At 42.5% G+C, this 27,592-nt stretch overlaps 1 protein-coding gene across 1 annotated transcript; it reads left to right on the top strand.

Annotated features, from left to right (window-relative positions):
- LOC144495717 (myosin regulatory light chain 2, smooth muscle minor isoform) lies at positions 1–27,592 on the top strand. Its single transcript, XM_078216069.1, has 4 exons — positions 1–136; positions 24,288–24,489; positions 25,284–25,445; positions 26,602–27,592. Exons 2-4 carry the CDS (start codon positions 24,306–24,308, stop codon positions 26,772–26,774), a joined length of 519 nt encoding a protein of 172 aa, XP_078072195.1. The 5' UTR covers positions 1–136; positions 24,288–24,305; the 3' UTR covers positions 26,775–27,592.

The raw sequence follows: 27,592 nt of genomic DNA, 5'->3' as shown, positions 1-27,592 counted from the left end.
GGGAGGGGTTTGTGATGGATGAGCTGGGGTTGGTTTCCGGCGGTTGCTCCGGGGTGGATGGTTATCAGGGAAGCAGGGCGGCGGCGCTGAGGGAGTTAGAGCGACGCAGAGAGGTTTATTATAAGAGTCGTGTCAGGTAAGGAGGAGGTCGTGTCTGGTTCTTTATTCCGTGAGAGGTCGCCTCTCGGTCCCTTCACCTCGTCGGTGGTTTCAGAGCCCGAGGTGGTCCGCCTGTTGACCGGTTTCCTGGCTGTGGTTCGAGTGAGTTCGCCCACCCCCGGGGGAGGCAGGCCCCGCAATGGAACGTTGGCCCGGGCAGCGCGCGCGCGCGGGCCCCCGGGCGGGGAGCAGAGACAGCCGCCCGCTCGCTAACCCTGTGCTGCACCAGTCAAAGTCGCTTGCCTTGTGGGCGCCCTAAACCGATTGCATCTCAGAGTGCAGCACTTTTCACGCAAGGGGATGGGTATCGCGGGGCTGCTCAAAGTTTTGAAGCTGCAACTCCTGGAAATCGGTATCGCCTATGCGAAGACGCCATTGCGTCGTATTCGGGGAGGGGGTCTTATATAGTTTGTATGAACAATTTCTTTTAAAAACGCAAGTGCTAACAGAATTCTAAAATGTCATTCTATCTCAGTTTGAGAACTTTTTCAAATACGTAAAATCTTTTGAAGGAGATGGATATTGGCTGAAATTTGGTGTCATATTTATTGGATGCAGCTGTTACGAAATCGCCTGAATAGTTAAATGCTGCTGTCATACCTTGAACGTTACCAGTTTTATATTGTCATATTACAGCAGTGATTGCACTTCATTTCTTGCCAATCCTTTGGGATGTCTGAGTTGTGGAAGGTGCTATATAAATGCAGGCCTTTAGTGTAGGTAATATCGAAGTTAAGCAGCTTTCCAAAAGTAGTAACTTCATAGAATGCACCTTGATTTGGCATGAGTCTTTACTGCTGTTATAATCCTTGTTAAATGCATTCACTCTGCTCTTGTTCTTTGCCACCACCACCTAACCATGTGTAAAGTGGTTTCCATTACATCTTTCCTGTCTAACTATCTCGAGTCCTACAAACTTCTGAACTCTTGTTGTAACTCGGGCCTCTTGTACACTTTTTATGCCTGACCATTAGTAACTGTTTTTGCTGCTTAAGCCCTAAACTTTAGAATGTTGTCCTGTCTCCAAGTATTTCTCTTATTCCTCTTAAATTCCTGCTTAAATCCCACTCTTTTCATCAAACACTCATTGACGTCCTTGGGCTTATTTTTCAACAGTGGTTCTATGTGGTGCCTTATAGTGACTTCTCTGTCAAAGATTATTTTTAAATTGAAGTTGTTGCTGTCGTCTGAGTTCTGCATTTAATTTCAGGTCTTGTCAGATTTGTGACTTTGATTGAAGTAAAGGACCCATTGCACTTCACCAAGAGCTGTTATGCTCAGCCAGCACCTGGTCACTTGTCCTATTTGCTGTTTGTAGTGTTTTGGTTATTGTTGTATTAGTTGAGTTTGTCTGTAATTCATTAATACTTGTGCATTGTGGTGGGTTTTACAAATGCAAATTTGTTTGCATGAGCTCCAGTTACTGTAAAGGGAAGCATGGTGAATTCAGAGGCTGTGGATTGTGCTCAAACAATATATAAGGTTGATATGAGTTTACTATTTATCTAATGGGCAAGAACATGGCAGATAGAATTTAATGTAGAAAAAATGGGGTAATCCACTTTGGTACAAGGAACAAACGTGCAGAGTATTTCCTAATTAGTAAGTGAAGGTGTACAAAGGGACCTGGGTGTCCCTGGCCATAAGTCATTGAAGGCTAGGATGCAAGTGCAGCATGCTATTTGGAAGGTTAATGGAATGGTGGCACGTAGTGACACAGTAGCTAGCACTGCTGCCTCAGCACCTGAGACCTGGGTTCACTTCTGGCCTTTCTCCGTGTCCAGGTGCTCAGGTTTCCTCCCACAGTCCAAAGAAGTTTTAAATTGGGTGAATTATGATAAATCTGTGGGGTTACGGTTGTCATGATGTGGAGATGCCGGCATTGGACTGGGGTAAACACAGTAAGAGTTTTAACAACACCAGGTTAAAGTCCAACAGGTTTATTTGGTAGCAAATGCCATTAGCTTTCAGAGCCCTGCTCCTTTGTCAGATGGAGTGTTAATCTGACGAAGGCGCAGGGCTCTGAAAGCTAATGGCATTTGCTACCAAATAAACCTGTTGGACTTTAACCTGGTGTTGTTAAACCTCTTACTGGGGTTACAGTTAGGGCAGAGGAGAGCACTTGTGTGGGATGCTCTTTTGGCGAGTTGAAGTAGACTTGATGGACTGAATGGTGTCTTCACTATAAGGATTCTATGGAATGTTCCCCTTTTTCGCAAGAGGATGTAAGTACAGGAGTACTGAGGTCTTGCATTCATTGTGCAGAAGCTTGGTTAGACTGCACCTGGAGTACTGGATGCAGTTTTGGTCCACTTGCCACAAAGCACATTATTGCCATTGAGGGTGTGCAACAAAGGATCACAGATAGTGGACTGTCTTATGAGGAGAGATTGGGTAAACTGGGCCTGAATTCTCTGGAGCTTCAAAGAATGAAAGTCCTTAGAAATAGTGGGTGCATTAGTGATCATCAAGATTCTATAGACTCTATCATTCCCTATAGAGTGGATGTTGGCTAATGTAACCTGACTGTTTAAAAAAAGAGAGGTGGAGAGATTACAGAATGATAGATCAGCTTGCCTGGTATTGGTAGTGGGAAAAATTCTCGGGTCCATTACCAAATATTTTATAGCCGCGCACTTGGTAAACAGAGGTAGAGTTGGACTGAATCAGCATGGATTTACAATAGGGAAATCGTGCTTGACAATTCTTCAAACATTAACTTGTAGAGTTGATGAGGGTGAAATGTTGATGTGATTTATTTGGATGTTCAGAGGACTTTAGACACGTCCCACAAGAGATGTGCATGGGGTTGGGGTAACGTGCTTAGATGGGTAGAAACTGGCAGACAGGAAACGGGCATGATTGGGTCATTGAGTGGCAGGGAATGACTATCACAGAATCTACGGTGCAGAAGGAGGCCATTTGGCCCATCGAGCCTGCACCGATGCCAATCCCTCCCAGGTTCCATCCCTGTAACCCCACATTTACAGTCATAATCCCCCTGACACTAAGGAACAATTTATCATCGCCAATTAATCTAACCAGCACATCTTTGGACTGTGGGAGGAAACCCATGCAGACATGGGGAGAATGTGCAAACTCCGCACAGTCACCTGAGGCCAGAATTGAACTTGGGTCCCTGGCACTGAGACAGCAGTGCTAACCACTAATGACTGGGGGTGGCACAGTGGTTAGCACTGTCTCACAGCACCGGGAACCCAGATTAGATTTCTGGCTTGGATCACTGTGTAGAGTTTGCACATTCTCCCCATGTCTGGGTGCTCCGGTTTCCTGCCACAGTCCAGAGATATGTGGGTTAGGTGGATTGGCCATGCTAACTTGCCCCTTAGTGCCAGGGGGACTAGCAAGGGTAGATGCATGAGATTGTGGGAATGGGGCCTGGGTGGGATTGTGGTCAGTGCAGACTTGATAGGCCGAATGGTCTCCTACACTGTAGGATTCTATTGCAAGGATCAGTGCTAATTCCCCAGCTATTCACAATGATGAGGGAACAACATACAATATTTCCAAATTTGCAGATGAGACAGTTGGGTGGGAGGGTGAGCTGTGAGGAGGATACAGAGATGCTTGTGTGATTTGACAAGTTGAGAGAGTGAGCAAGTGATTTGGCAGATGTGGTGTAATGTGGATAAATGTGAGGTGATCCACTTGAGTAGCAAAAACAGGAAGACATTATTATCCAAATACACATTCTCCCCTCAATTCACTGGAATTTAGAAGAATAAGGGGATCTGAAACCTATAAAATTCTAACATGGCTTGACTGGGTAGATGCAGGATGTTCCCAATGGTGGGGGTGTCCAGAACCAGGCTCAAAGGATACAGGGTAAATCCTTTTTTAGGACTGAGATATGGGGAATTGCTTCACCCAAAGTGGTGACTGTAGAAAGCAGTTGAGGGGAAACATTATGTTTTCAAGAAGGTATTAGATAAAGCTCTTGGGGTCAAGGGAATCAAAGGATTTGGGGCTCTTATTGAGGTGGATGATCGGCCACGATAATAATGAATGGTGGAGCTGGGTCAAATGGCCTATTCCTGCTCCTATTTTCTATGATCTCATTGAAACCTACAAAATACTTAAGGATAGACAGGGTTGATGCAGGTAAGATGTTTCCCTTGCTTGGATGTCACTGGGGGCCATGCTGAAAAGTCTTTATGCAGAGAGTTGTGAATCTTTGGAATTCTCTACCCCAGAGGACTGGAAGCTCAGTCATTGAGTATGTTTAAGGTAGAGATTGATAGATTTCTGATTAACAGCGATGTAAATGGTTAAGGGGATAGTGGATGTAAAAGGCATTGAATTGTCCGATCAGTCATGACTGTGTTGAATGGTGGAACAGGCTCGATGGGCTGATTGGCTTAATGTTCACTTGTCTCTGCTAGTAGGGTTTCTGACGCATGGATCTTTTCCCATTTATTAGCATACAAATGAGCTTTGGCTGCATTTTTTTGTCACCTACAGTTAGCTGGTCTCTACTTGGGCAATAGCTAAATGATTTACTTTCTGGTCTTATTTGAAAACTGGTCACTTTGTAGTACTGAAGATCTACAGTTGCCCAGCTTAGAATCTGCCTTTAGAAGGAGTGGGAAAGTAACTTCTGAATTTCATCCATGTATGCGCAGTCTTCTGTTTGCTTGATTACATTTTAAAAGAATATGAGGAACTTTATCATTTTTCCACAAATTGGAATACTGAGAATTTATGATCTTCTATTTGAATGTAAACATAGTTTGAATTTGCCTTGACTGTCTCATTGGGTTAGCTAACTAATATAGTAAATAGCTGAGCAGGCAGACAAATAGTATTTTGGTGCTGAATCAAGTAGGTAGCATTGGATTAACCATCATTGACTCCCAACCTAAGGCTTTGACTGAACATGCTGAAGTATAAGATACCTGGAACTTATTGAACAAGGTAATTAAACACTGATTTTTGGGGAGGAGAAAAGGAAAAATTGACCTGAGCTATCAATTGAGACTGTATGAAAATGTATCTTCCTTTTGAAGTTGTTTTTGTATACTAAATTTGTTAGTATTTGTAAGTGGCCCCAAATAGCATTACTGATTCTTAGCCAGATTTTTGTCCAGTTGAAGACTTGCCAGGAGACAGGGTGGGGTGGGGTGGTGAAAACATTTGGCATTACTCACCCCTAAGAATACATAGTGGTTAAGTGAAGTAGAATGATGGACATCAGATACATGCTGGTACTTGTGAATATGCAGCTGCTTGCGTATAATCATGTCTGTTATGAGAGATCCTGCAGTAACCCGGATGACAGCTTTAACAGCACATTTGACAGTGCAATGAAGCCACTGCCTGAAAGTAGAAACATTAAATGGCCCTTTGCATAGGAAATTTGGTATATCCAAGTGTAGTCATGATGTGGAGATGCTGGCGTTGGACTGGGGTAAACACAGTAAGAAGTCCAACAGGTTTATTTGGTAGCAAAAGCCACTAGCTTTTGGAACAGGCTGTTCCTTCGTCAGGTGGGTGGGAGTTCTGATCACAGGGCACAAGCCTGATAGCCAGGTTCCGCACACATGAGGACAGCCTCAACTGGGATATTGGGTTCATGTCACACTATCTGTAACCCCCACAACTTGCCTGGATGTGTGCAATCTCACTAGCTGTCCTGTCTGGAGACAATACACATCTCTAACCTGTGCTTAATGCTCCCTCCACTTGCATTGTCTGTACCTTTAGGACTTGATTAGCTGTAAAGACTCTCATTCTAATCGTTATTCATCTAAATTGAGTTTGTGTCTTTGTGCCCTGTTTGTGATTAGAACTCCCACCCACCTGACGAAGGAACAGCCTGTTCTGAAAGCTAGTGGCTTTTGCTACCAAATAAACCTGTTTGACTTTAACCTGGTGTTGTAAGACTTCTTACTATATCCAAGTGTAAACAGGGTTGTGGGGCAATTTTGCTGGATGTCAGCATAACTGTGGGCTGAATGACTTCCTATACTCCATGATTCTTAAACATGACTGGAGTCTTTGAACTTTTCAATTATAAGGCGTGGGGGTTGCTGGCAGTGTCAGTATTTGTTGCCCATTTGTAATTGCCCTTGAAGGTGGTGAGCTGCTGCCTTAAACTGGAGTCCATGTTGTGTAGGTATGCCCGCAGTGCTGTTAAGGAGATCCAGGATTTTGACACCATGATATTGTTTCAAGTCAATGGTTTGGAGAGGAACTTGTAGGTGTTGTTCTAATGTTTGTGAAAGTGTACATGTTTCTCTGAATTATTCTTGGGCACTAACATTTTCATTCTTAACATGGTTTAGTGCTCATTACAAACTTAGTTTCTAAGATCAGTCTTTTGGCATATTTATATCTAAACGGTTATGTATTGGAGAGGTAGTGAACAATACAGCATTGATATAAGGGAGGGGCCTGATGAGTTTTTGTTTTGAACTTGTAGGCTTGTACAATGTATAATATTATCTGACTATCACATTTGTGCTGAATGTATTTTAACATTGACCTGCTTTATATGGGATTTAAAATATTAGCAGTGAAAATTGTGCTGTTTAATAGTTAATTCAGTTGTCATGTTTCTGCCCTTTGAGTCTGAAATTCCGGCTCAGTAGTTTGATTTGCTGAAATGTTTGTGTGGCTTAGTTAATTATTTTAACAAGCAAATGATCCTTTATTTGCATTTGAAGCTTAAAATAAACTATAAAAGGCATAAATTTAGCACAGCTGGAAATGTGGCTTTAATCTCAGATTGTAGTGTTGGAAAATCTGTTTAAATCCTGCCTCCAAGAAGGGCAGGATTGGAGATTAAATATTTGTGATAGGTGTTCAGGAATGATAGAAAAGGGAAAGGATAGGTATTGATATGGGGATATTCCGCAGAGGTCAAGGGCAGGATCTATTTGGCTGGAGCTGAAGAACAAAAGGGGTCCAGTTTGCTGAGTGTAATCAATAGGCTGCCAACAAATGGAAAGGATGTTTTTGGAGCGAGCACATTTGCAAGAAAATTGGGTTCAAGAATTATAATGGGTGACTTAATTATATGAATTATAGGTCAGGATAGTGTAAAAGAACAGAGGGTGACAAGAGTTCCTAGTGTGTTCATAAATTTTCTCGTGTTTCCAGTCCAGTGTGAGGGGATGCATTACTAAACCTGGTCCTGGGGCATGTGTGGATCAAACATGAGTAAGAGAATATTTGGGGACAGTGATCATAAGGACCAAAAACAATCCAGACTGAGAAGAATTAACTGGGAGAAAGCCAACTTCAGTGCAGTGAGAATAGATCTGGCCTAATAAATTGGAATTGGTCGTCATTTTTTTTCTGCCAATGGTCTAGCTTTGAAGAAGTGTTTCAGGCATAGTCACGGTGTATTCTCAAAGGAAAATGTAGAGTAAATAAATCCAGAGCAAGCTGTCAGAATGACATGAGATACATAGTGTATTTATGATAGTTCAGGTTGAGTACCCTACAGCAAAGTGAGGAAAATGGAAAGAGACTGGCAGCTAACAAGGAATCCCAACGTCTTTAAGCATCGACTAGTAAAAGGAGGGGCAGTGCTGATAGGGGCCAAAGGGAATTTATGCATGACAGCAGAAGGAAACCTAAGGTACTAAATTATTTCTTTACACTGGTCTTTACTAAGGCAGATGTTGCTACCAAGGCCATGGTGCAAAAGGAGAACTTAAAATTGAGTTATCAGATTGGTTGTCCATTCTCTAGTTCTGGAAGTTGATAAAGCGCCAGGACCAAATGAGATCCAAGGATATGGAGGGAAATAAAATTGCAGAGATGTTGGCCATAATTTTCCAGACTTCCTTGAACTTGGGTGATTACAGAAGACTGAAGAATTGCAAATGTTTTGTTCTGAACAAGGATATGAAATAAGTCCAGTAATGACAGGCCAGTCAGTTTAACTTCAGTGGTGGGCAATCTTCTAGCAACACTAAATCTGGACAAATGCAGGCTTAATAAGGAAAGCCATCAAGATAAAGTTGTTTAACTTGCTGGAGGTTTTTGAATTTTGTGGTAATGGTTGATGAGGACATTACTGTTGATGTGGTATGCATGGATTTTCAAAGGTTTTAATACAGTGCTGCACAACAGTTCCCTCTGGGAACAGAAATTCTTCAAGTTGGAGGAAGGTTTGTAGTGAAGTCCCCCCAGGACGCTTGCTTTTCCTGATGTATCTTAATGACCTAAAATTTGGTGTATAGTACACACTTGCAAAATTTGTGGATGATGCAATCCTTGGAAGCATTGTGAACTGATGTGTGTAGAACTTCAAAAGAGCATGTGCACGGTCAACTGTATGGGCAAGTGCCAGCTTAAACTCAATGGGGAGAAATGTGAAGTGATTCATTTTGGTAGGGTGAACATGGAAAGACAAAAAGTGGATGCAGGAGGAAAATGCTTGTATGCATAAGGTATTGGCAGGTCGGGTTGAGTGGTTGATGTAGCATATGGCATCCTAGGCTTTAATAGGGGAATAGAATCCAAGGAGGTTATGTGGAACTTGTATAAAACACTAATTTAGGGCCAAGTGGTATTATCGCTAGACTATTAATCCAGAAACTCAGCTCATGTTCTGGGGACCCAGGTTCAAATCCTGCCACTGCAGATGGTGGAGTTTGAATTCAATAAAAAAAAAACTGGAATTTAGAATCTACTGATGACCATGAAGAATTGTTGATTATTGGAAAAACCCATCTGGTTCACTAATGTCCTTTAGGAAAGGAAATCTGCCATTCTTACCTGGTCTGGCCTACATGTGACTCCAGAGCCACAGCAATGTGATTGACTCTCAACTGCCCTCTGAATTGGCCCAGCAAGCCATTCAGTTCAAGGGCAACTAGGAATGGACAATAAATGCTGGCCACCCAGCAACACCCATGTCCCACAAATGAATTTTAAAAAACTTAATTCCACTTCAGCTGTAGTATTGCGTCCAGTTCTTGGTGTCACGCACTTTAGGAAAGATGTGAAGGAATAGGGGGAGAGTGCAGAAAATATTAATGAAAATGATTCCACAAATGGGGAGCTTCAGTTATGGAGGTATAGGTTGCAGAAGTTAGTTTCTTGTAGAAGAGAAGGCTGAGAGGAGATTTGATAGAAATACTCAATCAGGTGACTGGACCAAGTAGATGAGGAGCAAACTTTCCACTTGTATAAGGATCAAGGAGAGGGCACAGATTTAAGATAATTGCCAAAACAAGCAAAGTGACCTGGAAAGTTTTTTCATGCCACGAATGGTTGGGTGCCCTGCCTGGTGTGGACACTAAGCCTCAACACCAGGTTAAAGTCCAACAGGTTTATTTGGTAGCACAAGCCACTAGCTTTCGGAGCGCTGCCCCTTCATCAGGTGAGTGTGGTGTGAAGGCAGGTTCAACTGAAGCATTCGGAGGGGAATAATGCTGTTCTAGGAATGTGCAGGGTTAAGGGGATAAGATGGGGTTGAAGGCTGGTGATGGCTGTAGGTGAATTGCTTCTTTGGAGTGCTGATGCAGGCACAACCAGTCGTGGCTGCTTCCTCTGCTGTAACAGTTCTTCAGTGATATGTTGAACAGTTGTACTTGTGAATTTCATTCCATTTGGCTTGTGCAGCCAAGAGCTTTAGTTTCTTAACCAATTAGCAAAGCAGGAACTAGATGTGCTAGCGTTTCATTAACTGTCCTGAGGCTTGTTTATAACTTGAAGTAATTCTTTACAAAATTAGCCATCTTTTAGATGCCCCATTTCATGTTTGTTTTGCTCCAAATCTAGATGTGTAAAATCTAAGACTAGCTTGAGGTGATGAAATATTGGTGCCAAACTGCCTAGAGTGCTGATGATCAATTACCTTGCAGATCGACATGCCAACAGTCCAATTGTCATAATTGTTTTCTGTTTATTTCTGAGTTTTTTAAAAACTTGACTCATTTTAACTGGTTAAATTATCCAAGATAATTCCACATCAAACACCATTTGACACTAATCCACAAGGAGAGAAAGGAAATTTTATGATGTATCCTAAAGGAGCAAAGACGGAGACATTTAGGTTGTGAATTCTAGGGCCGCAACAGCTAACGGTGCAGTAAAAATTGAAGGCACAAGAGGTTAGAATATAAGTAATAGGAGCAGGCCATTTGGCCGATCAGGCCTGTTCTGCCATTCACAGATCATGGTTGACATCTATCTCTGACATATTTCCCCCGCCACTATCCCCATGTTTTCTGATTCAAACATGCTCAATGAGCTTCGACAGCCCCCACAAGTGGAAAATTCCAAAGATTCGCCACTCTGAGCAAAGAGATTCCTCCTCATCTCATTCTTAAATGGTCTGCCACTTATTCTGAGACTGTTCCCTGGTTCTGGACTCACCAGCCAGGGAAAACATCCTATCTACATCTACCCTTAAGGATTTTGTAAATTGTGAGATTGCGCCTCATTCTTTGGCAAATACAGGCTCAATTTCCGTAATCTCCCTCAAAATAATCCTGCTACCCCAAAGATTGTCTGGTGAACCTCTGCACTCCCTCTGGCAGGTATACCCTTCCTTAGATATGGAGACTAACTATACATTGTACTTGTGATGCAGACTCAACAGGCTTGATACAACTGCAGCAAGACATCTTTACTCCTATACTCAAATCCCCTTGTGATGAAGGTCAACATACTTCCTAATTGTTTGCTGCACCTGCATGCTAGCTTTTAGTGGTACATGAATAAGGATACCCAGGTTCCCTTGGACATTAACACTTCCCAGACACATGCCATTTATGAAATATTCTGCCTTTTTTCTATCAAGTGTATAACTTCACACTTATGCACGTTATATTTGATCCACTTTGTTCTTACCCATTCACAAGTCTAAATCCTCTTGAAGCCTCCATGTGTCCTCTTCACAAATTGCGCATTGCCACAGTGTTGTCATCAAATTTGGAAATATTGCATTTTGTCCCATATCAAAATCATTTACATAGATTTTGAAAGCTGTGGTCCAAGCATGGACCCTTGCAGCACCCCAGTAGAAACAATCTACCATCCTGAGAATGGCCTGTTTATTCCTCTTGTCTTTTGTCCATTAACCAATTCTCAATCCATTTTGGTTTACTAACCTCATGGGATCTTGTCAAAAGCGTTCTGAAAACCTCTTGTACGTCACATCCGTTGGTTCTTTTTCAACTGTGCTACAAGGACCATTCTCAAAAATAACTTCAACAGGCTTGTCAAACATGATTTCCTTTTAATCTATATTGACAACACCCAACGTCCAGTTATCTTATCTGTAACATTTTTCCTATTACTGACATCAAACTAATAGGTCTGTAATTGTTTTTTCTTCGCCCCTCCTTCAACAATGGGGTTATATTTGCTACTTTCCAGTCTGCAGGGATCTTTCCACAAGATTTTTGAAAGATCAAGGGGATTTATTAATCTTCAATCCAATTATTTTGAGTACTACCTCTTTATTCTTTCCGTTCCTCATTTTCACAAGTTCCTTGGTACCCTGGCGATTTTCTGCACCTTCCTCTGAAGGTGCCCACAAAGTAGTTTAGTTTCTATGCCATTTCCCTATTCTGCTTTATAAACGTTCTTTCCTCTGCTGGTAATGGACCCACATTCCTAGCTAATCTTTTTCTTTTTGCATACCTAAAGAAGTTTTTACAGTCTGTTTGTTAATTGCTAGCTTGCATTCATACTCTCTTCCCTTTATCAGTTTCTTGGCACTTCTTGCTGGGTTTTAAATTAACCCCAATCCTTGGATTTGCCACTTTTTCTGGGAACCTTATACACCACTTCCTTTGATCTAATGCAATCTTTAACTTTTGCTAGCCACAGTTGAATCACCTTTCCTGATTTTTCTTTTGTCTCTTGGAGGAATACATCTTTGTTGTAGAAATGAAGCAAATCTTTGAATACTAGCCATTACCTGTCTGCCATCAAATCTTTTTAATGTATTTTCCAATCCACCATAGCCAACCTGACCCTTGTACCTTCATAATTTAACTTGTTCAAGTTTAGGACCTAAAACTAGTTTGAGTGAACTACGTCACTTTTAGAGTTGACACAAAGCTCTATCATATTGCAGTCACTTTGCTAATGATTCCTTTACTGCAAGGTTGTTAATTAGTCCTTTCTCATGTATTAAAAATAGCCTGATCACTAGCTGGTTCTTCTGTGTAGTGCTCCAGAAATCTGTGGCCAAGGTTGTTACTGTATTGGTAAGCAATGAACTCATGGAATGAAATGTAAATAAACTATGGGTGAAGACAGTTTGAGTTTTGCTATGGTGGCCCCTCAATTGATGAGCTCTAACACTTGCCAGCTTGTATGTACAGATTTGTTATGGTACATATCTCTAGCGTTGACCACCATCTCTGAGAATCCCTGTTAACCTAAGAGTGCATGTTGTGATAGTGCAATTGATGTGGAAATATATTTATGTTTAAAGGGAATGTTAGCTTTATGCTACAGACAGTCAATGTCTGGAGGGAATGCAGCTCAGATTTTGGGACAGGATAATTACTCATTTCCACCTTACAGGTGTTTGTTTTAACTAGAGCTAATTGATTTTTGTTTAAATTCCTGGGATTTCTGATTAGTGATTGACATGGTCATGTGGTTAATGGACAGAGCTGGGACTGTAGGAGAGAGCAAAGGCTTTTTATAGAAGGTAGTTTAGTTTGTAGCCTGGTTGAAGTCAGAAGGATTTTGCGGGTGGCTGGAACTCTCTCAAAGCTGCAAGACCGTCTACACCAACTATATTTATGATTGCTAAAGTGGCATTTAAGTCTAAGAGGAATGTTAGAACCTAGAGCATAGAACAGAACAGGCCCTTTGGCCCACGATGTTGTGCCGAGCTTTATCTGAAACCAAGATCAAGCTATCCCACTCCCTATCATCCTGGTGTGCTCCATGTGCCTATCCAATAACCGCTTAAATGTTCCTAAAGTGTCTGACTCCACTATCACTGCAGACAGTCGATTCCACACCCCAACCACTCTGCGTAAAGAACCTACCTCTGATATCCTTCCTACATCTCCTACCATGAACCCTATAGTTATGCCCCCTTGTAATAGCTCCATCCACCTGAGGAAATAGTCTTTGAACGTTCACTCTATCTATCCCCTTCATCATTTTATAAACCTCTATTAATACATGGTATTATACGTGGCACGGTAGCACAGTGGTTAGCACTGCTGCTTCACAGCTCCAGGGTCCCGGGTTCGATTCCTGTATCGGGTCACTGTCTGTGTGGAGTTTGCACATTCTCCTCGTGTCTGCGTGGGTTTCCTCCGGGTGCTCCGGTTTCCTCCCATAGTCCAAAGATGTGCGGGTTAGGTTGATTGGCCAGGTTAAAAAAAAAAAATTGCCCCTTAGAGTCCTGGGATGTGTAGATTAGAGGGATTAGCGGTTAAAATGTGTGGGGGTAGGGCCTGTGTGGGATTGTGTTCGGTGCAGACTCGATGGGCCGAATGGCCTCCTTCTGCACTGTAGGGTTTCTATGATTTCCATGAAGTCTCCCCTCAGCCTCCTCCGCTCCAGAGAGAACAGCCCTAGCTCCTTCAACCTTTCCTCCATAAGATCTACCCTCCAAACCAGGCAGCATCCTGGTAAATCTCCTCTGCACTCTTTCCAGCGCTTCCACATCCTTCTTATAGTGAGGTGACCAGAACTGCGCACAATATTCCAAATGTGGTCTCACCAAGGTCCTGTACAGTTGCAGCATAACCCCACGGCTCTTAAACTCCAACCCTCTGTTAATAAAAGCTAACACACTATAGGCCGCCTTCACAGCTCTATCCACTTGAGTGGCAACCTTTAGAGATCTGTGGATATGGACCCCAAGATCTCTCTGTTCCTCCAGTCTTCAGAACCCTACCTTTGACCCTGAAATCCAAATTTAAATTAGTCCTACCAAAATGAATCCCCTCACATTTATCAGGGTTAAACTCCATTTGCCATTTTTCAGCCCAGCTTTGCATCCTATCTAGTCTCTTTGCAGCCTACAACAGCCCTCCACCTCATCCGCTACTCCACCAATCTTGGTGTCATCAGCAAATTTACTGATCCACCCTTCAGCCCCCTCCTCTAAGTCATTAATAAAAATCACAAAGAGCAGAGGACCAAGCACTGATCCCTGTGGCGCTCTGCTAGCAACCTGCCTCCAGTCCGAAATTTTTCCATCCACCACCACCCTCTGTCTTCGATCAGATAGCCAGTTACCTATCCAATCTGCCAACTTTCCCTCTATCCCACACCACCTCACTTTCATCATAAGCTGACCATAGGAGACCTTATCAAACGCCTTACTAAAATCCATGTATATGACATCAACTGCCCTACCTTCATCAACACACTTGGTTACCTCCTCAAAAAATTCAATCAAATTTGTGAGGCATGACTTGCCCTTCACGAATCCATGCTGACTATCCCGGATTAATCCGCATCTTTCTAAATGGTCGTAAATCCCATCCCCAAGGACCTTTTCCATCAATTTACCAACCACCGAAGTAAGACTAACAGGTCTATAATTACCAGGGTCATTTCTATTCCCTTTCTCAAACAGAGGAACAACATTCGCCACTCTCCAGTCCTCTGGCACCATCCCGTGGACAGTGAGGACCCGAAGATCAATGCCAAAGGCTCTGCAATCTCATCCCTTGCCTCCCAAAGAATCCTAGGATATATTTCATCAGGCCCAGGGGACTTATCGACCTTCAGTTTATTCAAAACTGCCAGTACACCCTCCCTCCGAACATCTATTTCCTCCAGCCTATGAGCCTGTAACACCACCTCTTCCTCAAAAACATGGCCCCTCTCCTTGGTGAACACTGAAGAAAAGTATTCATTCATCACCTCGCCTACCTCTACTGGCTCCATACACAAGTTCCCACTACTGTCCTTGACCGGCCCTAACCTCACCCTGGTCATTCTTTTATTCCTCACATAAGAGTAAAAAGCCTTGGGGTTTTCCTTGATCCGACCCGCCAAGGACTTCCCATGTCCCCTCCTAGCTCTCCTAAGCCCCTTTTTCAGCTCATTCCTTGCTAACTTGTAACCCTCAATCGAGCCATCTGAACCTTGTTTCCTCATCCCTACATAAGCTTCCCCCCTCCTTTTCACAAGACATTCCACCTCTTTTGTGAACCATGGTTCCCTCACTCGGCCATTTCCTCCCTGCCTGACAGGGACATACCTATCAAGGACACCCAGTATTTGTTCCTTGAAAAAGTTCCACTTTTCATTAGTGCCTTTCCCTGACAGTTTCTGTTCCCATCTTATGCCCCCTAATTCTTGCCTAATCGCATCATAATTACCTCTCCCCCAATTGTAAACCTTGCCCTGCCGTACGGCCCTATCCCTCTCCATTGCAATAACAAAAGACACCGAATTGTGGTCACTATCTCCAAAGTGCTCTCCCACAACCAAATCTAACACTTGGCCCGGTTCATTTCCCAGTACCAAATCCAATGTGGCCTCACCTCTTGTTGGCCTATCCACATAGTGTCATGATCATTTGGAACTGAAAGTGAGAAATTAAAGTTTTTCTCTTTTTTAAAATCAACCATTAATAGTTAAGTTGCTTCATTTATTAATTATATTTAAAATGTTATTTCTTTTGCTGTAAAAGATACCCACTTTGACAGTGGAATCATTCCTGGAAGGAAGTACCCTTCCTCACATTTATGCCAAAATAGAACATTTGGGTCTAATCTGCCATCCCAATGTAACTTGGGGTTCTGATCTGGGACTACACTGATGTCTGTTCTTTCCCAGTTCCTCAGGCTGCCAATTTCACTTGTTAGCAGGATTCTACCCCCCCCCCCCCCAAAAACACACACACTAATGAGCTTAAAATATTCGGAAGGTCTCCAGTATATGCATAAGGATTGTAATGCTAGTTAAATCTCAGTTGGAAATGGGTCATCTGCACTTGAGAAAATTAGGCAAATTGACCACATCTGGTGTTGACGGAACTAGAAACGGATTGTGGTCTGCTTTTATATGAAAATACTTTTTTGTTAAGGAAAGAAAATGTTTTAATGGCTTTGCCTAATTACAACTGACCAGAGTAAACTTTTTATTGCTCAAGCCAGGGCTGAAAGAGCAATATACTTCAGTGCCTTCCGCACTTATAAACTACGGTGACTTGCTGTTATCTGTGGTGGTATTTTGCTCTGCACAATTGAGAAGTGGTTAATTAATTTAGTATTGCTTAAGGGATAAATATATGGACAAAAGGGGACAATTTCTGCTCCTAAATCAATTGCCATTCAACCATATCTAATTGAAAGAATAGATGGGCTTTGGTTTAGCCTTTCAGTCACAAGATGCCACTCCTAAATTAATCACCACAGACTGTTAAATGTTGATCTAGAAACTTAAACTGTTGCATTTTTCCTGTGCCCTCAGGACTTGGGGAAGTTGGCTACTTGCAAGTGCTTGTCTGTTAAAAGCTTTTGCCAGCATTCAATAGATACAATTCAGAATCCCAAAGTGCAAATGACTATCTTGTCTGGGTGGGGAGGGGGACAAATGGCTAAGATCATTTTGTTCATAGGCAGCTTGACCTTTTTGCCTTCTGCTGAGCAGTGGGATCCAGTAGAAGTTGATGAAAAGGAATTTGAAAAATTCAATACATCCAGTTTCCTTGCAGTTTTATTAATCCTTATGCATTCCATATTTTTTGTTGTGAAACTTCCTTCTGTACAAGCCAATTTTAAAGGCCACATGTACATAATTATTCTGTCCAATATGAACAAAATAGAGATACTTGGCAACCTTAAACAAGTTTGTGTTTATGGTTTTGATAGCTTTAACAAGCTTCCTTATGATTAACTTAAACTTCACTCCTTGGTAATACTTTTGCTGGAGCCAGAAGATCATGTGTTCAGTCAAGCTGACAATTCAACGTAGTGAGGGAATGTTTCTCCATTGGTAGGTACCAGCCAACTAAGTCGTTTGTAGCCCTCCAATCAATATAAAAGACTTTTGAAGAGCAGTACAGTTCTTGTGTCCTACCAAACAATTATCTCCAGCATTTGTGGCAGCTGTGTATATCATCTACAAGATGCATGGCAACAACTCAGCAAGGCTGGTTTGTCAGCACCTTCCAAACTACCCAGGAACACGAGGGCAGCAGACGCATGGGAATACCACCACCTACAAGTTCTCCCTCCTAGCCACACGCCACGATCTGACTTGGAACTCCCTCCCTAACAGCATTGTGGTCATTTGTACACTACGTGGGTTGTTTAGGTCAATTGGCTGGATAGTGATACGGAGCAATGCCAGCAGTGTGGGTTCAATTCCTGTACTGGCCTGAAGTTAGTCATGAAGCGTGCACGCACGCGCAAAGGTATTATCACTTTCTCGAGGGCACTTAGAGATGGGCAATAAATATAGCCACCCAGTGATGCTCATCCTGTGAATTTGATTTTTTTTAAGCATGTTGCATTGTGCACTGCTTTTAGTGAAGCTTTGTTTTTTGTAAAGTGCTCCACTTGTGACTTTAACATGCTTTGGGACATAAGGATGTGAAATGCATGCCAAGAAGCAAGTTCATTCCCTGAAAAAGAGGATCTTTTGGTTAACTTTATTTCCCCAGCGCACAGATTTAGTGTACACATTAAATTTGTTTCAAAGTTTTTCTGGTTGCCAAAGTAGTAAATTGCAGTACAGTTAAGAGGAAATTATTTTCACGGTAGCACAGTGGTTAGCACTGCTGCTTCACAGCTCCAGGGTCCCGGGTTCGATTCCCGGCTCGGGTCACTGTCTGTGTGGAGTTTGCACATTCTCCTCGTGTCTGCGTGGGTTTCCTCCGGGTGCTCCGGTTTCCTCCCACAGTCCAAAGATGTGCGGGTTAGGTTGATTGGCCAGGTTAAAAATTGCCCCTTAGAGTCCTGGGATGTGTAGGTTAGAGGGATTAGTGGGTAAATATGTGGGGGTAGGGCCTGGGTGGGATTGTGATCGGTGCAGACTCGATGGCCCGAATGGCCTCCTTCTGCACTGTAGGGTTTCTATGATTTCTCTACTAGGCTATTTGGTGGAAGATATTTTGCTGTTAACTTTGACTATAGAATGATGCTTGTGAGCTGATCTCTTGCATGCTACAGTTGATCTTCCTAAGGTGAGGAAGTAGCTAGGTAAAACCAATTGGGTTTTCCATTTACTGTCCTGAGTCTACAGATGTTGGGAAAGTTGAAGTTTGGTCTCGGTAGAACTTGAATGCAAATCTGCCTGATTGTGTCTTAAAGAACCTCAACAGCTATGAATACTGAGCTTTATCTCGTGGGTTATTTTGTGGTAAAGTTTTCATTAAGGTGGGCGTGGTGTAAACAGGAAACCAGTAAACTTTATTTTGATATTTCCCTTAATTTTGCATTCTGACTAAGTGCTGTCATCTGTGGCTTTGGCTCAATGCTGGCACACTTTTATGTTGATCAGAAGACTTGAGCTCTACTTTGGGATTTGCGCATATGGTCCAAGCTGGGTTTTCAAGGGGTGCTGCATATTTTCAGTGAGCAGACCAAGGTATTTCATAAGTAAAAAATGTGAAGATCCTTGGTGCTATTCATTTAATAAGGTTTCCTAATGTCTGACCTAACATCCCGCCAGGTTAAAGTCCAACAGGTTTATTTGGCAGCACTAGCTTTCGGAGCCCCAAGCCCCTTCAGGTGAGTGAGGAGTTGTGTTCACAAACAGGGCATATAAAGACACAAACTCAATTTACAAGATAATGGGTGGAATGCGAGTCTTTACAGTAAACAAGTCTTAAAGGTACAGACAATGTGAGTGGAGAGAGGGTTAAGCACAGGTTAAAGAGGTGTGTATTGTCTCCAGCCAGGACAGTTAAAGATTTTGCAAGTCGTGGGGGTTACAGATAGTGTGACATGAACCCAAGATCCCAGTTGAGGCCGTCCTCATGTGCGGAACTTGGTTATCAGTCTCTGCTCAGCGACTCTGCGTTGTCGTGCGTCGTGAAGGGCGTCTTGGAGAACACTTACCTGAAGATCAGAGGCTGAATGCCCGTGACTGCTGAGGTGTTCCCTGATTTGGAAGGGAACACTCCTGCCTGGTGATTGTTGAACGGTGTTCATTCATTCGTTGTTGTAGTGTCTGCATGGTCTCACCAATGTACCATGCCTTGGGGACATCCTTTCCTGCAGCGTCTCGGGTAGACGATGTTGGCCGAGTTGCAAGAGTATGTACCGTGTACCTGGTGGATGGTGTTCTCACGTGAGATGATGGCATCCGTGTCGATGATCCGGCACGTCTTGCAGAGGTTGCTGTGACAGGGTTGTGATGTCGTGGTCACTGTTCTCCTGAAGGCTCGGTAGTTTGCTGCGGATAATGGTCTGTTTGAGGTTGTGCGGTTGTTTGAAGGCAAGAAGTGGGGGTGTGGGGATGGCCTTGGCAAGATGTTCGTCTTCATTGATGACGTGTTGAAGGCTCCGGAGAAGCTGTCGTAGTTTCTCTGCACCAGGGAAGTGCTGGACGACGAAGGGTACTCTGTCCGCCGTGTCCTGTTTTTGTCTTCTGAGGTCGGTGCGGTTTTTTGCTGTGGCACGTTGGAACTGTCGATCGATGAGTCGAATGCCATATCCTGCCGACAACTGCCAATCTCCAGATGCAGTTCTACATCTGTTTAATCCTGGACCATGTTGTGCCACAGCGAAAAACTGACCTCAGAAGACAAAAACGGGACACGGCGGACAGAGTACCCTTCGTCGTCCAGCACTTCCCCTGTGCAGAGAAACTACGACAGCTTCTCCGGAGCCTTCAACATGTCATCAATGAAGATGAACATCTTGCCAAGGCAATCCCCACACCCCCACTTCTTGCCTTCAAACAACCACACAACCTCAAACAGACCATTATCCGCAGCAAACTACCCAGCCTTCAAGAGAACAGTGACTACGACATCACAACCCTGCCACAGCAACCTCTGCAAGATGTGCCGAATCATCGACACGGGTGCCATCATCTCACGTGAGAACACCATCCACCAGGTACACGGTACATACTCTTGTAACTCGGCCAACGTTGTCTACCTGATACGCTGCAGGAAAGGATGTCCCAAGGCATGGTACATTGGGGAGACCATGCAGACGCTATGACAACGAATGAATGAACACCGTTCAACAATCACCAGGCAGGAGTGTTCCCTTCCAATCGGGGAACACCAACAGTCACGGGCATTCAGCCTCTGATCTTCGGGTAAGCGTTCTCCAAGACGCCCTTCATGATGCATGACAATGCAGAATCGCTGAGCAAAAACTGATAGCCAAGTTCCACACACATGAGGATGGCTTCAACCGGGATCTTGGGTTCATGTCACACTATCTGTAACCCCCACGACTTGCCTGGGCTTGCAAAATCTCACTAACTGTCCTGGCTGGAGACGATACACACCTCTTTAACCTGTGCTTAACCCTCTCTCCACTCATTGTCTGTACCTTTTAAGACTTGATTACCTGTAAAGACTAGCATTCCACCCATTATCTTGTAAATTGAGTTTGTCTCTTTAAGCCCTGTTTGTGAACGTGAGTCCTCACTCACCTGAAGAAGGGGCTTGGGGTTCTGAAAGCTAGTGCTGCCAAATAAACCTTTTGGACTTTAACCTGGTGTTGTGAGACTTCTTACTGTGCTTACCCCAGTCCAACGCTGGCATCTCCACATCATGGCCAACATCCCGCCACAGACGTTACTTTAATTTTCTCTCATTGCTGTTTGTGAGAACTTGCCTGCTGCGTATGCCTATAAAACAATGATTACATCACTTCAGAAGCCATTGCCTGCAAAATACCAGGATAAATTCTACAGACATGAAAGGTGTTTTTAAATATTGGGTCTATTCTGTTTTTACAAATCTATGTTTTCATAGAAATCCTAGAAACCCTACAATGCAGAAAGAGACCGTTCGGCTCATCGGTTCTGCACTGACCACGATCCCACCCAGGCCCTATCCCCATATCCCTACATATTTACCCGCTAATCCCTCTAACCTACGCATCCCGGGACGCTAAGGGGCAATTTAGCATGGCCAATTAACCTAATCCGCACATCTTTGGACTGTGGGAGTCCAAAGAGACTTTTGTCTGGTGTGAGCACAGCTTGTTCAATTGAAAGGCCTGTTCCATAACGTTTTTGGGGAAAATTGATTATTTGAATGAGGGACATTTGTCAGAGGCAGCTGATATCTGGCAAATTTGTTTTTTTATTATTGTCACATGTATTAGTATACAGTGAAAGTATTGTTTCTTGAACACTAAACAGACAAAGCATACATTTCGTAGAGAAGGAAAGGAGGGTGCAAATGTAGTGTTACAGTCATGGCCAGGATGTAGAGAAAGATCCACTTAATATGCAATAAATCCATTCAGAAATTTGGCAGCAGGGAAGAAGCTGTTCTTGAGTCGATTGGTATGTGACCTCAGACTTTTGTATCCTTTTTCCAATGGAAGAAAGTGGAATAGTGTGTTTGGGAGCGTGGGGTTCTTGATTCTGCTAGCTGCTTTTCCAAGGCAGCAGCAAGTGTAGACCATCAATGGGTGGGAGGCTGATTTGGATGATGAGCTGGGCTTCGTTCATGACCCTTTGTAGTTTCTTGCGGTCTTGGACAGAGCAGAAGCCATACTGAGCTGTGATACAACCAGAAAAAGTGCTTTCTGTGGTACATCTGAGTTGTAATGCCATGCCAAATTTCCTTGGCCTCATGAGAAAATAGGGGCATTGATGGACTTTTTTAACTATAGCATCGGCGTGGAGGGGCCACGATAGGTTGATCTGGACACGTAGAAACCTGAAGTGCTCAACCATTTCCACTTCATCCTTGTTGACGTAGACAAGGGCATATCCTCCACTACGCTTCCTGAAGTCAATGACTATCCTTCATTTGGCTGACATTGAGGGCGAGGTCTTGTATGTAAACTTTTATAGCTTTTATTAAATATCCAGATCTGTTCAGTCCTAGTTTTTTCTCTACTATAGTACTATGACTTATTTAAACTGGAATCCATCTTTCACAACTTGGCTGTGGTGTTGCTTCACCACTTCCCTTTTGACATGGAAGTTTATTGTATTTGAGCCAAAATATTGTATCTTTGCTGCTTTACTTAAAATTTCTACTTGCTGATGTTGGGGCCAACTAAGATTTTTGCATTCCAGTAGATTCTAGAGTAAGGCTATATATTCTACAGCATACTCTTCAGATAAAGTGGTCTTAACCATATTTGTGTTAGGGCATTTGTGTTGTACTTTCCCCTGTCTAAAGATGGGTAAACTGATGCATGGAAAGCTCCCGTGGAGCTATAAATATTATTGCTCTAAGTTTTATTGAATTTGTAGTAATGCAGGAAAGATCTCTTGCAAACATGGTTTTATGCTTGAACCTCTGCTTGTCTCCCTCCAAAGGTAGATTTTGAAAGTATTGCAAATGCAGTCTATCTCCAAGTGTTATAACCTGCCTTATCAAAGATGCTGCCAAGATGTTACAGATAGATCATTTAATAATCAACTTGCTAGCAGTTACTTTTAGGAAGCCTGAGTATTGGTTCCAGACATTCATTGTTCTTGATGTAGGGATCTGATGAACTAAAATTGTTGGTTTGAAATCTGTCTGCATTTATTTTTCCTGTCACTAGGGGGCTCCTGAGCTAGGCAGGTGGTGGGCCTTCCTCTAATGAAAAAGTATGCAGGAAGAAATTACATTGTGGTTGTCACTCTTGCAACTATTACTGTAGCGTGGTTTCTATAACCAGTTCACTTTTACAAGTATCTCTGAGCTAGCTCTTGGTGTCTCGTAATTTCCCTACTTAAATGTGAACAGGGAAAGTTTCTTGTGGCAGATGTCCAGCAGTTGCTCAACCAACTAGTGGTTAATCATAGAAATCATAGAAACCCTACAGTGCAGAAGGAGGCCATTCGGCCCATCGAGTCTGCACCGACCACAATCCCACCCAGGCCCTATCCCCACATATTTTACCCGCTAATCCCTCTAACCTACACATCCCAGGACTCTAAGGGGCAATTTTTTTAACCTGGCCAATCAACCTAACCCGCACATCTTTGGACTGTGGGAGGAAACCGGAGCACCCGGAGGAAACCCACGCAGACACGAGGAGAATGTGCAAACTCCACACAGACAGTGACCCGAGCCGGGAATCGAACCTGGGACCCTGGAGCTGTGAAGCAGCAGTGCTAACCACTGTGCTACCGTGCCTCCAGAATACTAGCATGTGCAGCAATCACATTTCTATGGATGCTGAGTGCCGTTCAACCTACACTGTACCCCTCTTCCCCCACACCCTATCCCTTTCCAGTGCTGTTAATATCAGGCTCCTATGGAAATAATATAAAAGTGCTGCTTTTTTACTGCTCTGGATCCTTGTTCAAAGAAAATCGACTGGTGTTTACCTGTAACTACTTGATACACAGTCACTGCTTTGGTTGTGAAGTGCTATTTAGATCCTGAAACTTGGTGTCAAGATAATTTATCCAATTCTGAATATGCTAATATGGAACTGGGCCAAAATCATGCAAATCCTTCCTACTTTCCAGAATTGTTTGAGTCTGTGGTACTTGTTGCACTTGTGATCTTGGGTCATTTGTATTAGTAAAATTTGTGGGTAAGCAGATGGGATATTTGTGGAATAAAATTAACTCGACCCTAAAATTTAATCTGATAAGTTTAAGCTTCGTTTTATTTAAAGAAGGAAAAACTTTATCTTATGCTACATGCTGTCTGCAGCCAAGAAGAGTGGTTCAGTCATTGAGTGAAGCTGGGGCATAGGATGTGTCAATGCTGTCTTGCAATTTGTGCCATTTCTGTCGGGTTCCCTCGTGCTTTTGACAATGGGGGTTTGATTTTAAACTGAATTTTTAGCGTTCCTCGTTTTAAAAAAAGAATTCACAAATGAGAATTTAAATTTTATTTTGTGAATCAAGTGTTAAACTTTGAGGAAAATATACTCATTTCACTTCAGAAATCAGGATTTGGTTCAGCTTCAGGAAAAGTCCATAATCTAGATTTGAAATCAAACAAATGCTGGAAACACTCACCAGTTCTGGCAGAATTTGTAAGTGACTCAGGTTAACGATCTTTCATCAGAAATGTTTGTAATCTCAACTGTTTTTTTTCTTAGATACAATACCTAGCCACCATGTCGAGCAAAAGAGCCAAGGGAAAGACCACCAAGAAGCGCCCTCAGCGCGCAACCTCCAATGTATTTGCCATGTTTGATCAGTCTCAGATTCAAGAATTCAAGGAGGCCTTCAACATGATTGATCAAAACCGTGATGGCTTCATTGATAAAGAGGATTTGCATGACATGTTGGCTTCACTTGGTAATTAGTTTACTTTTGCTTGTAAATCAGATAAAAATGAAGATACTTAGCAATGCTTTCCACCTTCCCTGTTCCCTCAAATATTGCAAAGTTGTAATTGTTTGATTCTGTATTCTACGTAGTGCTGTCAGTCTGGTACAATGTGCCGTTTTCCTCACATTGCAGCCGGCTAATGTTCAAAGCATTCTATGAAGAAACCTTGGGACATAATTTATTCAAAGAATAACTAAACCATGCAAATTGGGAAGATCCCTGGTCTGCTGCTAACTGATTTCGGGGGAGGAGCTAATGGATACTTGAATGAATTTACTGGGGACAGTAATGTAGTGGTTCTGTTGCTGGACATAATCTAGTGACATGGGTTCAAATCCTACCATGTGGCTGGAATTTAAATTCAATTAATAAAAACGTAGTATACTGGTCTCAGCAATGTTTATGGTGGCTATCATGAACTGTTTAAAAGATCCATCTGGTTCACTAATCTAGGGAAGGAAATTTGCCGTTGTTGCCTGGTCTGACCTATATGTGACTTGAGACTCGCAGCAGATTGACTAACTGTCCTCTGAAATGGCCTATTCTGTTCAAGGGCAATTAAGGATGGGCAATAAATACTGATGTCTACATGTTGAAAAATAAAAAAAATGCCTGGGAACAGGATGAAGTTTGGTGTTATGATCCTTGTCCAGTGCAGTTAGTGATCTTTATTAGTTCTATGCATTACAGATGAACCATTTCTCTCCTTGTGTTTCTAATGTAAAGTGATGAACCATTTGGAATATCTAAATTTTCTACAGGAAAGAACCCAACTGATGATTACCTAGAGGCAATGATGAATGAAGCCCCAGGACCTATCAACTTCACCATGTTTCTGACCATGTTTGGTGAAAAGCTGAATGGGACAGACCCTGAAGATGTAATTAGAAATGCCTTTGCATGCTTCGATGAAGAAGGAACAGGTAAGAAAGTGATCAAACGGAAGGAGTGTTGCAGTTGATCTTGGCATGCTGATACCAGGCAGAAATTTCATAGGTTAATTACTTTATTGGCTCAGTGACTCCGTTCTCAGGTTTTCTGGTCCCACTTCACTAGTTGTCTGGTGGGTTTGGGTGAACCAAGCTCGGAACTTCGTCTGCATACACCTCAACTCCTTCGTTGTGTTCCCAGGGCAAGTTGTGGCAGCTCTGCCTGTTTGTGCTATCTTTTGTACCATAGGCCCAGTTGAATGTCACTTGGGCTATGGATAAGGGAAGTTTAATGTGCCTGCAAGTAGTAACTCTGTACTAACTTGGAAGACTTTTATTCAAGTAGCTGAATGGTTGCTGTTTTGTGTGGCAACGTCGAGGCTTGCCCAAGGCCTCAAGTCAAAAGCAACTGCTGGCTGAAATGAAGTACTTGAATTATAGCATGACCTAGAGCAGGGATGGTTAAGAGCATCTCTGGTGGGTGGAATCCCCCCCCCCCCCCCCCCCCCCATCCTCATTCCCAAGTCTAAAAAAATATGGCCTGGGTGAGTGGTTTTGACCGTTATATATCTGCTGATTCTCTGAGCTCATGTACAGAATAATCCCAAGTTGATGAACTATGCCAGCTAAAGGATTTGCTGTCCGTTGGATGGGAAGGATAATTTGGAATGGAGTAGGAATATAAAGGTTAAAGCAAATTCTGGGCAAATATCTTTGTATTTTAATGTAACCATAATTCCCTGGGCTCAATTTTCAATTTAAAAGCCTATGATTGAACATTTCTTTTTGCATTTTTTTCACCTTTATTGCCCTTGCCCTAGATATGGTTATGGGAGGCAAAACAAGTATTCATGCAATCTTAAAGCCATACTCTGCAACCAAACGTCTGGCACTACTGCTTTATATTGCTATTAGGAGCAAGCTGCCTCTTAGTGGATTATTAACCTTGCTGGGTTTTTTTGTGGGAAACCATCTGCTCCCTTGCGCACCACCTTGTGTTGCATTTGGCATTAGTTTCACATTTATACTGTTGGGACAGTATGCAAGAAGTTTCTGTTTCTAGTTATTCATGTGATTCTAGTACAGTTTTTGTTCCGAGTAATTTTAGTTTCAATGGAAGCATCTGTTCCAACTGTGTTCCCTTTTGCAGGCTATATCCAAGAAGACTACCTGAGAGATCTGTTGACGACAATGGGTGATCGGTTTACTGATGAGGATGTGGATGAACTTTTCCGTGAAGCACCAATTGATACCAAGGGCAACTTCAACTATATTGAGTTTACTCGTATATTGAAACATGGTGCTAAGGACAAAGATGACTAATGAAATGTAAACTGTGGGGGGGAAATACCCCGTTCTTTTACTTTGCAGAATTTATGCCCATTGGAACATATTGCATGCCTTGGCTCTCTAATAAACATTGCTTTTTTTTCCATTATTTATATTTTCCAGTCATGTTGGCACACTTTGCACACATTTGGGGTAAGGGAAAGATTAGTGGCAGGGAACAAAAATATGGAAACAAATCACTTGAGTAAATGCCTTGTCAGAATTTCTGTTTCAGGTTTAAACATCAAAGTTTTCAGTGTTATCCAATGTGTGATTTGCAGGACTGAAGGGAAAATATACCACGTTGTTCAAATATACCTGGTATGTCTACCTAAAACATACTAAGACTACCAGATGTCCTGTAAAAGGAGTTGGTTATGTAATGGGGATCATGGTATCGTGGTGATGACACACTTGATATGCAAGTTTTGAGTCTGAGGTGTTGTCATGTTCATCCATTTTGGTTTTCCATTCTTGGAGCTATATTTGTTTAAATATATAAATAAGATACTTGTCTAATCAATGATATTTGGCAATATTTGTGAATGATTGTAAAGGGTATGAAGAGAGTAGTAAGCTATATCTTGAGGTATAGTGGAAAATGTATCCAAAAGACAAGATTTCAGTTTAATGTGCAGTTTTTTTTTAGGTTTTCCCTGTCTTTGACCAAGGTAGCACCAAAAGTGTCCCTAGTGACTATGCAGATTGGTGTAGATATGTTCTGCCTTATTCTTGATCATACTTTACATCCTGTTCAGATTTTTCCTTTGTTATCAAAATTCTGACTTAAAAATAAAAGTTCTACATTTGAA

The sequence above is a fragment of the Mustelus asterias genome, chromosome 7 (genome assembly GCF_964213995.1).
Source record: "Mustelus asterias chromosome 7, sMusAst1.hap1.1, whole genome shotgun sequence".
Lineage (NCBI taxonomy): Eukaryota > Metazoa > Chordata > Chondrichthyes > Carcharhiniformes > Triakidae > Mustelus > Mustelus asterias.
This window is presented reverse-complemented; position numbering and strand designations above follow the sequence as displayed.